Here is a 13,262-nt window from a genome sequence, read left to right as displayed (position 1 = left end):
TTGAGTGCCCTCCAACCCCACAAGCCAAGGCCACTGGCCATGACAATATTCCCTCCAAATTTCTCAGTGACTCAGCCATCTCTATAGCTCCAATAATCACCCACATAGTAAACCTCTCCATCAAACAGGGACAGGTCCCCCAAGATTTCAAACTGGCCAAAGTAACCCCCTTGCACAAGAAAGGGAGTAAATTAGACCCCGGCAACTACCGCCCTATTTCTATTCTAAGCTCCATCTCGAAAGTGATGGAAGAAATAGTCTATGAACAGGTTGAAAAGTATCTTGCCACAAATAAATTAATGTACGAGTTCCAATCTGGCTTCAGAACATCCCACTCCACTGACACATGCCTTCTCTATTTGAGCGACCACATCAAACATGAGGTGGATGCTGGCAAATACTGCGGCATGGTCATGCTGGACCTCCAAAAGGCTTTTGACACCGTGAACCACTCCATACTGGTTAACAAGCTAAAAGCAATTGGTTTCGATAGCACATCAGTGAGCTGGATGCAATCCTACCTGGAGGGGAGAGAAAAGATGGTGGAGGTGAATGGAACACTGTCCCCCCCCCCCCCTCCCAGTGAGCTGTGGGGTTCCACAAGGAAGCATACTAGGGCCTTTACTGTTCCTAATATATGTAAACGACATGACATCAGCTTGTGACTGCAACTTGTTCCTGTTCGCAGATGACTCGGCACTGCTAATCTCGGACAGGAACAAACTGCAGGTTGAAAAGGCCCTCAGCTCTGAACTCGGTAGAATCTGCACCTGGCTCGCTGATAACAAGCTATCTTTACACCTGGGAAAAACTGAATCCATTCTCTTTGGATCTAATAGTAATCTCAGCAAGGCAAATTACTTCTTGGTTAGAGTGGGTGACAATGTTATCACACGTAAAGATGAAATTACCTACCTAGGTTCCATCCTGGAGGCTAATCTTTCAAAAAAGTCAACCAAAGAACAAGATTCCTTTACAGGATCTCCTCACTGGTCAACAAAAACACCTTGAAAACCTTAACAGGAGCCCTCGTAAAAGGTTGCTTTGACTAAGCATGCACCTCCTGGTACCACAGCACCTCAAAGGCCCTTAAAACTAGGCTCCAGACTTCCCAAAACAAACTGGTCAGGCTCCTACTTGGCCTCACCCCCAGAACCCACCTCACCCCTGCCCACTTTGACAGGCTGGAATGGCTTAGGGTCGACGACAGAGTACAGCATCTTGCAATGGGTCTGGTCCACAAGATTCAATACACCACCAAGATACCCATGTACCTAGATACTTCCTTAATGTTAACGAAGTCCACACCCACAACACCAGAGGGAGTGCAACGAACCATGTACAACCCAGATTCGGCACAAACAAGGGTGTAAATTATTTTCGATCCTATGCCACCAAAATGTGGAACGCCCTACCAACAGTCATTAAGACATGCAAATCCCTTGACTCCTTTAAAACCGCTCTCAAAGGGCACCTACGGACAGCTGCAATTCGAAATTGCCCCCCGTAAAATCTGAATCACCCCCACCTCTTTTTCCCCTCACTGTATATGTTTCTTTTCCCTTTTTACCTCCTTTATGATGAATTCCTGTTCTGTTCTTTGACTATATAGAAGTGTCTATTTGTACGTCTCTAAATGTTTTGATGAATTGAACAAGGTGGACCCTCTTGTAAACAAGTGCTTAATTGGGTCGTCCACTCACAGTTAACAGTCTTTGTATTGAGTTTGTGCTTGAAATGTACTGTAATTCTGCAAACTGTTAATAAATATTTCAATCAATCAATCAAAACTTCTGTTGTTGGACACTGGGGGCTTGCACAATTAGTGGAAGGGTCCATTTCAAAAATAAAAAGGGAAAACGGTATAGGCCTATAACATACCGGTAAATTAACGTCCAGTCAATCCCAAAACTGAATCACATATTGAGGGGCCTCTATAGAGTGCAACTCCAAAAGCACTAACAATAGAGGCTACAACAAATGGCAAGAGTTGAACTGTTTGTCGTAGGAACAAATGTTTCTCTGCAGGATTCCTCTATCCTCAACAGCCGCAATCCACAATTTGCGTCAGGGAAACCATACCCACTAACAAACCTACGCTCACTACTTTCAAAACCGATCCAAATACATGTGATATAATACGTATGAAGGACCGCCAGATGTGTTTGCATTGGTTCTGTGAAGCGGTTCTTTTCTTTTCATTTCTGAATTATTTCCACACAATTTAGGCCAAATCACTGACTTTAGAAGAGGTCACCAGACGTATAATTGGACTGTATGTCCACAGATGGGTTTGTCTGCTTTCTGTAAACAACTTTATTATTAACATATGGAATGTCAGAACAGGCCATATATGGAGATCTAAGAGTGGCAGCGGGGGCAGTGTCTTGAGTGTACTGCTGGGCGAGCGCTGGCTCTTTGGCATGGGGGGTCAGATCAACATATGGAATGAATTCTGTACTGGCCATACTGTACATGTATATGGAGCGTGTCATGACTCAGTGTACAGGGTCTGATGAGGTCAGATCAACATATGGAATGTCAGAACAGGTCAGCTCAATATATGGAGATCTAAGGGTGGCAGCGGGGGCAGTGTCTTGAGTGTACTGGGTTTGATGAGGGCCAAGGTAGGGCCGGGCCTTAATTTTAGGGCCTGTTGAGAACTCTAGTTTTCGCCAGCTGCCGGGCGCGGCTGCACTAATAACTTTGGGGCAGGCCCGTCTAGAGTTTAAATGGACAGGTATCAGTCAAAAGGGAGACATCGAAGAGGAAGGATGGATGGGGAAAGATCAACATTTGGAATGTCAAAACAGGTCAGCTCCATATACTGTATGGAGATCTAAGGGTTTGAGGTCAGATGTAGAGTTGCTGGCCAATATTGATGACATCAGGGATCTCCATATATGGGCATTCCCATATATGGGCTTAATATTGATGACATCAGGGATCTGGTCACAATTAAATGTATATTCTGTAAGCTACTGTGTAATGTTCTGCTTGTGAGGAACATCTCCTTAAACAGAGACACAATGTTTTCAATGAGCTTTTGCTTCACATTTGTGAAACTCTTTTTTAGCTGTCTGAGTGAAGCTGTCTATCATCCATCTCACATAGCCTACACAAACACATGAAACATCTACGCACAAGGGGTTTCCACCGTGCCTCAAGCCTATTATAGGCTGGTCCGGTGCATCTCAGGAGCAGGACTGGTAATAGGTAGAACATAAGGAAGGCACTGGAGCAAACTCAGAGTTCACAGACAGTTACAAGTACAAAAGACGTTTCGATGTAACTATAACATCATCATCAGGTCATATGACAGTATACATTCTAAATCGAATTCATTTGATCATCTAACTCAAACAGTCTGTGTGATCTTGCTAATTCATGGCAGTTCCAAGTCAAACCACCTAGAGTTAGTACATTTTCTTCATTTCTTGGCCTCCCTGCTACTTTCTGACTTCATCTACTCCCCACGACAAACTAGCCTACCCCGAACTCCATTCCCCTTGCTCAATTAACACTGCAGGTCCACGCACTTTCTCCGAGGGTGTGAATTATTTAACGATGAATTATTAATAAATAATAACAAAGGGCTCGTGGGAGAAGCGGGCGGTCAATTAGGAGAAGGGAAGAGTGAGCACACGCAGCAGGGGGGCGAGCCCATAGTAGCAGGGATCTCACACGCTCGATCTCGCGCCTCATCATTATCACCGCCCGTCAGACACAATTACCTCAGCTCGTGCGCCCCTTCTGCCTCTGTGCTCCGACACTTCAAACAACAGGCACGTCCCCAGCGCCTCCAACGCCTCGGCTTGACATCCCCCCATTTTATTCTCCTCCTTCTCCACCATACTCCCATCCCTTTCTATCTGTGCCACATTCCACTCTCAAGCGGTTCTCTGCCCTATCCCTCCATCTAATGTACAGGTTTACACCTGTAAACCTGTGATGTCATGTGACAATGAAGTTGATTCTGATCTAGTTGTCTTCCTCTCTTCCATAGTTGTCTTGTTACAATGTACAATTTAGTCATCAATGCTCCCGACTCTACAAACGACAGAGTAAAAGGTCACATATAGTGTAGGCAAAGAAGAGGTCATTATTAGACCTACATGTATTGTGGTCCAACTTCTTGTTTATGCCCAAAATGATACAGTTTTTGTTAATATTAAATATTTGTCGAATGTTGAATGTTCTAATCATTTAACTTTGCATTACTTTGCATTACTTAAAAGGAATACCAGTACTTCACCCAAATAATTATCTATCAATCACACACAACCTTGAATTTATGGAGATTTATTTAGGTTTTTTTTTCGCATTCCTGAGCCAATAATCCAATATTTGACTAATTGAAGTTAATAGGAGACCAATTTTATAGCAAGAGCAAAACCATTTTTAAAGCATTGTTCCGTATTTTAACTGTAATCATCGCCCATCAGTGATGACACAGTTGTTTTGTTATATTATTCTTTTTATACAGTTTGATTTTGGTCTCCTACCGCAGCAGAGTCCCCAATTTTGAATTATTGGGTCAAGAATGCGACAAAAACAAATAATCTCCATGAATTCAAGGCTTCATGGGTTGAGTAATTGATAGGAAACTGGATATTTCAAGGCAGGTAGCCTATTGTGGGACAGCAATGTTTTGCGGCAACACAGCGTCCGGCTGTGTTCATGATTTGCATGGCATTTTGTTCAAAATGGGCCACTAGGCCCGGGCGGCTGGCGTAGCCGTCTGGGCACCTTGGCTGGTAATCCAGTCTGGCAATGTGCCGCGGGTTCGAATCCCGATCCCGACAGCCTTTACTGCGTGTCACTCCCACATCTCTCTCCCCATTTCCTGTCAGCCTACTTTCATCTATCCCTCTATCAAGACAAATAAATAAAAAAAAGGCAAAAGCGGGCCACTACTGCAAACTTTGGAAGCCAATCGAATCTTAGCAAATCAGGTTGGAATATGAAACATCGGACAGATCTGTCTTGATCACATGACTATAGAGATAATGTGTACCGATTGGCTATGATCGGAGACCGGTCTCCTGGTGGCTCTATAACAGGCTGATGTGAAAGAGTTGGTGCAGAGGTTCTTCCTTGGCCTCCAGGGAGTGTGCTTGCAAAGTTTCACACTGATCACCTTCCTAAATTCCTACATTACTGAATGCATGGTCATGCATACTATATACCTTCAGTACTGCCACACTGGTCCACAGACTACCAGTTGAAAACTCCTGACTTAAAGGAGTGATGCCACTTGATGGCGCCAAATAGACCATTTACAAGATCAATATGGATTGGATTCCATGCATTTGAGATTCAGCTTTAGTTAATAATTAATCTAATCCAATATAAAAGCAAGAATAAACGTGTTGTAAAAAATATATACGCACACACTGTTTCGTGAAGGAATGACAGTTCAGAATGCTGACAATGTTATGTCATGCATTGTATGTAATTATTGTGTAATGCTATCCCGTGCCACAAGATGGTATCCCATACTAGAGTTCACAACAGTGGGCCTTTGTAATATGTATTCAACTCAATTTAGCTTGACAAAAATGATTATAGCTGGGGAGCCAGCCATCCGAAATTTGAGAGGACCTGTGATGTCATGTCATACTTTTTATTTGTATTTTTGAGTGGTGTAAACCACTCCTACAACTGGCTTTGTTAGTCTGTGCAGAAAAAATGAGCATGGTTGCTATGTTCACCCTGTTCACCCGGGTGTGATTTCATTACGTCAGACATGATTTTTGAGTGGTGTAAACCACAGAATGAGAGGTCTGCTCTGCCGGAAATATTGCGAAAAAAGGTTATGGCCATTTTTGTATACCCCACCATAGAGCGTCGCAGTCCCGCCCCCTACCATGGACCAGGAAATGATTCTCTGTTCATTTTCCTCATAGACATTTCAGAAAGTATTTATTTAAAGACGTTTACGCCGCGGACAAAGCCAACTCGAGTCGTGACAAATCATGACAACAAACACATTTTTTTGGGCCGAACAAATAATTGTAATTATTTGTTTGGTCCAAAATATTGTTTGCGGCGTAACCGTCTTTAAATAAATACTTTTTGAAATGTCTATGGGAAAAATGCATTGGGATTAATTTCCTGGTCCATGGTAGGTGGCGGGACTGCGACGCTCTATAGACAACCAATATAAGGCACAATTTCAACATACTTTAAGTAGCATGTGACATGTCAAACTAGGGGGTTTTCATGATTCTTAATCCATTCCAAGCATTAGTTTTGCTCCTTGGCCTAAATTCGACCATATTCACATTTTGTGATGACGACTATTGCCATTTTTAGGCCAAGGAGTATTTTTCGTGCAAAACTAATGCTTGGAATGGATTCAGAATCATGAAAACCCCCTAGTTTGACATGTCACATGCTGTATGATGAAATTTTGCCTTATATTGGTTGTCTATGGTGGTATACAAAAATTGCCATAACTTTTTTTTGCAATGTTTCCGGCAGAGCAGACCTCTCATTCTGTGCACCTTCATAACCAAGTGAGTAGAAAAAAATCACACCCGTGTGAACTGAGTGGTGCAAGGTCTTATATAGTCTGATCAGCTATGTCAGTGACGTCACACACTAACCATAGTAACCATGCTCACCTTTGCATGGACACGTAGGTATACAGGTACACAAACATACAGACAAAGCTGGTTGTTGGAGTGGTTTGCACCACTCAAAAACACAAATAAAATGTATGTCATGAAATCACAGGTTAATCCTTAAGCATTGAGCTTTTGGGCCTGTGGCTCCCCGGCTATTAACTTATACAAATGTACCGTGCCTTCTTCGATATCATGAATTCCCGAACTCACCTGTCAAGCTGTTCCGTTCCAGTGGTTTCGTCTTCTCACCTCAACCAGTAGTGGCTTTTCTGGTAAATAAAGATTCAGTACATTTAAGTAGGCCTACAAGCTGACTGGAGGAATCTGTCAATAAACAACCACATTAACATATTACTTGCTTAAAACATAGATGAATCACTTTATGAGGACCCATTTAGCAGACATCAAGGCAACAGGCCCACCTCATCAGCAGACTTTATTTTCAAGATGCAGGTATTCTCGCTGGATAAAGCACAACAACTAACTCAAAGAAATAAAACCTGACAGCCGGGGGTGGCTGTCAGGTTTTATTCATCAATAACTTCATTCGGCCTTGCTCAGCCTGCCTATGGCCAATAGAAAAGAACACATCTGATTTAGTTGTTGGCTAATGGCAACCTTGGCATACAATACACTAACTATTGGCAAAACAAATGTATTACTTTATTGGCTGTTGTCAATCTCACGGTTAAATTAATTAATGAATTGGTTAAATTAACAGTGATGATGACCCAGACTCAGTATGGGATCTGTCATTGAGATTACCAATGCATGAGATCTGGCCTGGGTACAGTAACAGCCACATGCAGAATTCATTGCAGGCAGTGACAATCTTGTCCAATCTTTCCTCGACAGTCTTAAAGAGCAAGACTTGAGTCATGTAGAATGACATGCATCACTGAGCTGTGTAGAGCGTCATTGTGTTACTCTAGTCTAGACATACTGAAACACTGGGTTTGTGGCAGTGTTTCTAAACATGATGGTCTCCTCCCCTATAGTCAGGCAGTATTAAAAAAGATCAGGGAATAAATTCCTTGCCGAGAAATGTGTTCACCAATGTGTTTGTAAATTTGTCCAGAAACACATCTCACAAAGATTGAAATAAAATGTCCCTATAGTGGAATCTGTGACAGCTGCTGAAAGCTGGGGTACCCGTCCATGCAAGAAACATTTAAATTTTTTAATTCTGCTTTAAGTAGCGTGTGAGGTGTCAAACTAGGGTTTTTTCATTATTCTGAATCCATAAGCATTTGTTTTGCACCAACGTTGTAAATTATTCTGATAATTCCCTGACTACTATGATGCGGTTGTTGTACTCTGCTACAAAATCAGTATAGAATCCTTGCTTGAATCCTGCAGAAAAGGTCAGCTAAATGTGCCATGAAAGAAGAAAATAAAATGTATTGCCTACAACCCAATCCTCCAATGAGGGCACATTTAATTTGAGTCTGTCAGTAAATGGTGAGCTTTGCAGCAAAACCTAGCCCTCTTACCTTGGCGTTTGGCATATTGATTGCAACTTATCTCTGATTCCCCTACTGCTTTCATCCTTCCACCAAGGTTTCTGCTTCAATACAGTTATCTGCAGGGTTCTGTAAGACATAAAAGTAATCTCCTGGTTTATTTTCTTTGGTGTGTGTGTGTGTGTGTGTGTGTGTGTGTGTGTGTGTGTGTGTGTGTGTGTGTGTGTGTGTGTGTGTGTGTGTGTAAAACACTAGTGACAATAGAGCTTTACATTTTCTAATTATACAGCTTTTACTGTAAGTGTGTGCTACGTTGCAACATATTTCTCCTATAGCCTATCTGCAAATAGTAGGATATATATATTTGTTATTTTAAGTCAAGTATGTGTACATACTGCAGAAAATATAGCCAAATTTGCACGATATTCATTGCCAAAGACCTGAAGGTCATGGTCTAATTAGATAAAAGGCTAACTTGCATAGAGTATACACATTCTAGCTCACAGATTTCTTAATAACCTGGCACAGGCCCCAGCTAGCGAACACACCAGGCTTATCCGTCAGGGGTTAAAATATTCATGAAGCACCCCGAAGGTGCTTAGTCTATTGACATTTTGTCCAGTGGCTGATGGTTGCCCGAAGGTTGGGACTGAGTGAGTGAGATCCTGCAAAAACTAATTACTCCTGTACAATCTATGTATTTATTTATTTTGAAAATATGTCTTGAGAGATGACAGCTGTACATTGATTAGTGTTGAGGCCAAACCCTAATAAATCCATACCCTCAGTCCTCCTCTGAGACACAGAAGAGAGCCACACAAAGCAAGTAGTAAATGGTGCCATCTTTTGTTCATTTAGGACCAATAGGCTATGAGGTTGAAAATGGCTATAGTCCCAGTGGTTATTTAATGACACAACTAACATTGTATTTATTTGTACAGTAGGCTACATATAGTATGACACATGCCTTCAACAATGCTTTAAAGTGCATAATAAATATGATATGATTTGCTTTGCAAACCTCACCCCATGGAAAAAGCTCCTATTTTGGAAAGTTGCTGACTTTTCGACTAGTCTATACATTCTTCTTACAGTTGAGTTAGGAGTATATACTGTACAATAAGATTATTATAAACATTGTAATATTATTGCTGACATTGCTCGGTCTTCCATTGTGTAAAACCCACCAATAAGGAGAGCAGAACGTCGTGCCCGGCGGGGCAGGGAAAGGTCTACGTAGCATTGTTGTCATCGAGCTGACTCAGAGACCTCCTCTCCTCCTCCTTACAGCTCAGTTGCGTTATAATATATAACAACAACACACGAACACAAATTAAACAAAACAATCTGTTCCGGGACCGGAAAACGGTGGTCTGGCACATCATTTTTCGACAGTAGTGCGGGAACCACTGCTATGCAACGACCGGATTAAGTTCAGTTGTAGCGATGGCTTCGGTGCGGATGGTCGCCAAACTCCAGGCGACACTATTCGGAAGTCCTTTCCACTCCGCTCTCAAAACATCCCGTGGTCCAGTTACCTTGTTTCAGAAGGTAAACATTCAAACTGCATGAAACTTTATAAATTGTTACATTAGACAATTGTCGGTCTGACTCGGTCAGATTATTGAAGTTGTGCTCTCCAGTCTCCTGTGTGGTTTGAGTTTTCTGCACGGGGGTATACAGACAGTAACTGCACGACACGATACATTCCTTACTTAACACTGTTTTGCCGGTTCTTCTGAATCTGAATATAATGGTCCTGGATGATGATCGGAATTATGGGGAGAAGATGATTGATTTCTAATATGACTGCGATTGCAATATATTAAAAAATGTATCTCCTGTAGCAGCTAAACTTGTTACTTTTTAGTAGCAGCTACTAAAAAGGAAAGCATTACTTTTATTGTGCTTGCTTGTGTAGGCGACTTCCTTACGCTAGTTCTAACATGATGATTGGCAATGCGCACTCAAAAGTCCCTGTCAAGAAGAGTCCCTGTCAGCACTTAGTCGCGCTTATTTTAGCACCGCTCCGCTGCCTGTCGGTAATCATAAAATATGGATTATTTAAGTAGGGTACCGGCATACACGATTTTCTATCCACAGTGCATTCAGGTGTAATAAAGCACCATTGTTGCACTCGTGCAGATTCCATGTTATTGCTTACTCACTGCCACTGGACATCATGTCCTTCTGTGTCCCACTGCCACTGCCATTTAATGTACAGCACACTGTCACGTGTTATCTGTTGCTGCTATTCTATAGCCTCCTTTATTCACATTTGAAACCCTGCAAATTGTAGGCTACATAATATCTGTTATACCTGCTGTCGATATTTTTAACATTCCATTCCATTCCATGTACTATTTAATTGTTTTAAACATATGCACCATTTGTGTATTTCTTTCTCTATTTCTTGATCCTTTCTTGAAACTGCAAATAATGGAGCTTGTATGGCAGTGCATTGCATTTCACCCACTTTTTTTACACTTGTAAAGCTGTGATGTGACAATTATGTTGAGTTGAATATAGATAGACTAGAGTCAGTATATAATGCAGCCCAAGTGTTTGTGTTAATTTAGCCAGCCATTGCCAGATTTTACAAGCACACATATGTAGCTAAGCTCAGTCAGTTTGCACACAGCTCTAAAATATGGTTTGTTTGTTTGTATGCATGCCTCCTCATAACTAAAAGCCTCAGCCTCTACTGAGCAAGCAATGCCATATCAGCATATGGCAGGCTATCTTGCTGTTTTTCATTCATCACCACCATACCATCCCACCACAGAAAGAATATGTGAAAATTCTTAGGCCATTTATTAAGTAACAGCTGTTGTTTCAGGAAATATGTGTTTGCCTTTATCCCTGTCCACTTTTGCCCAGCAAAATAGAAATAGGTTGTGAATTGGTCTTTAGTCTTTTGCAACGTGACCACATTGCTCCCGCAGGTCACCACAGTCTGTCACTGCAGAGGAAGCTAGACTGCCTATTCCAACCATGGCCACTCTAGCAATGGGGAGAGAAATGCTTTGCCCAAGGGCAGATCAGAATTTGATTCACAGTTATTAGACTGGACATTTGAAGAAGTGACCCTCAGAGGACATGCCTGCTTTAATCAAACGTTACCCAGTAAACCCAACCAAGCACATCTGAGGCTATATAACATAGTGACAACATGTACAGATCAGGCCAGCCGTTGAACTTCTGAACTGCTCCTCTACCATCGTCCTCTACAGAGAAAACAAGGCACATTTATTGGGGAGAAAGGCACTGAGATGTGCAAATAAAATCCATAATGAAATAAAAGAGAGGCATTTGACTAGTGTGCTTTAATGTAAAGTCAATGCTACTGCCTCAGTGATTACGGTATGCGCATTCGATACCACATGAGATTGTGGAATTGTAAATGAATACCCCAACCCGATTTATTTTTACTGGTATCTCCTTAGTCATGACAGCGTGGAAGAATTATGCTTTTCAATGGCGTAAGCCTACAGTACATTAGGCTACATAAAACCATGGGTCAGTTCTCTGTTTTTACAACATAGCATCAGTTGGATGTAAACATTTCCTCAAAATACAGACACTACAATCTTTACTTCAATGTTAGATTTGTTTATAACGTTACAATTCCTCAAAAGTGATTTGACTTAATTGATACTCAAGTCAAATGCCACTTTGAAAGGGAATTAGAAATATTGAACTCAACCAACAACTGATACTAGTCTACTACCTATAATAAAAGGCAAAACATGACTGTTGGTTGAACGTAACTGGAATGGGTATATTACTGGGCTGTTAAAATGGGTTGGATAGAAAGGGCCAAAATGGTTGTTCAACCTGTACTCTGCATTCTAGGTTGTATACTGTAAGTGCTGGGCTAATGCAGTGTGCCACTGCAGGTTAGTATCTAGGTTGGCCCTTTTCTTTCCAACCCATTTTAACAGCGCAGTATGATACAGTCCACTTATTCCAGTTACGGTCAACCAACTGTCATGAGTGTCTTGAGTGTACAGGGTTTGATGAGGTCTGACCATATATGGAGCGTGTCTTCAGTGTACAGGGTTTGATGAGGTCTGACCATATATGGAGCGTGTCTTCAGTGTACAGGGTTTGATGAGGTCAGATCAGCTGTTGGCCACCAGAGTTAACTTTGGGGGGGGGGGGCCTCTAGAGTTGGAATGGACAGGTATCAGACGAAAGGGAGACATCGAAGAGGAAGGACGGGTGGGAAAGGATCAACATATGGAATGTCAGAACCGGTCAGCTCCATATATGGAGATCTAAGGGTTTGAGGTCAGATGTAGAGTTGCTGGCCAGCTCCATATGCAGATCTATGTGATGATCCAGTCTTCTCCATTTATGGCTATCCAGGGTTTGATGAGGTCAGTGTCGTGATCTTCATATCTGGAGACGGCCATATATGGAGCGTGTGACGAGGCGTGATGGACTGACGGCCATATATGGTGGTGTGACGGATCGACAGACGGACTGACAGGTTTTACAGGTTTTCATAGTAATCTACTATACTTGTGTTGTGTGAGGACATCAACATTTTAGGACACCGATTTTATGAATGCCATATTTAAAAATGTGGCAATTCTTTTTACCGTAAGCCTAAAGCCAAAAAATAGCCGATCTACAATCTTGACATGACACCAGCACATAACTATGTGTCTTATTCCTTGACCTAAATGTGACTTCTAAATGTCTAATCCTAACTCCAACCTGAATCTTTTTCTGATTGTAAATGTATCTCTTCAAATCCTTTTTCAATGCACACACACACACACACACACACACACACACACACACACACACACACACACACACACACACACACACACACACACACACACACACACACACACACACACACACACACACACACACACACACACACACACACACACTCTGCTGTGGGCAGTTCAGAAACCTGTCCACCAGTGACATCATCAATGTGGAATCCAGGCTAATAGAAACGGCAGGCTTTCTATACCTGAAAAGTTGCAATGCGATAATGGAAGCCATTGTTCTCGCGATAATACAAATCTAAATGTATGTGTAAAAAGAAAATCACACTTGTGTGAAGTGAGGGGCGCTCTTACATCATCATACATCACATTCCGTGCTCAGCCAATCAAATCATCACAAATGTCATTCCGGCCAA

General features: G+C 41.9%; 1 protein-coding gene across 1 annotated transcript in view; it reads left to right on the top strand.

Annotated features, from left to right (window-relative positions):
• The first annotated feature begins 9,316 nt into the window (after positions 1-9,316).
• LOC306921409 (calcium uniporter regulatory subunit MCUb, mitochondrial-like) overlaps positions 9,317-13,262 on the top strand; it is a 31,506-nt gene continuing 27,560 nt past the window's right edge. The window contains exon 1 of the mRNA XM_079498531.1: positions 9,317-9,646. Within this exon, the coding sequence (XP_079354657.1) occupies positions 9,542-9,646 (105 nt within the window). The 5' untranslated portion in view covers positions 9,317-9,541. The remainder of the gene's footprint in view (positions 9,647-13,262) is intronic.

This window comes from Electrona antarctica (assembly GCF_951216825.1).
Source record: "Electrona antarctica genome assembly, chromosome: 4".
In the NCBI taxonomy this organism is placed as follows: Eukaryota; Metazoa; Chordata; class Actinopteri; order Myctophiformes; family Myctophidae; genus Electrona; species Electrona antarctica.
Note: the sequence above shows the minus strand (reverse complement) of the source record. Positions and strands in the feature narration are given on the sequence as shown.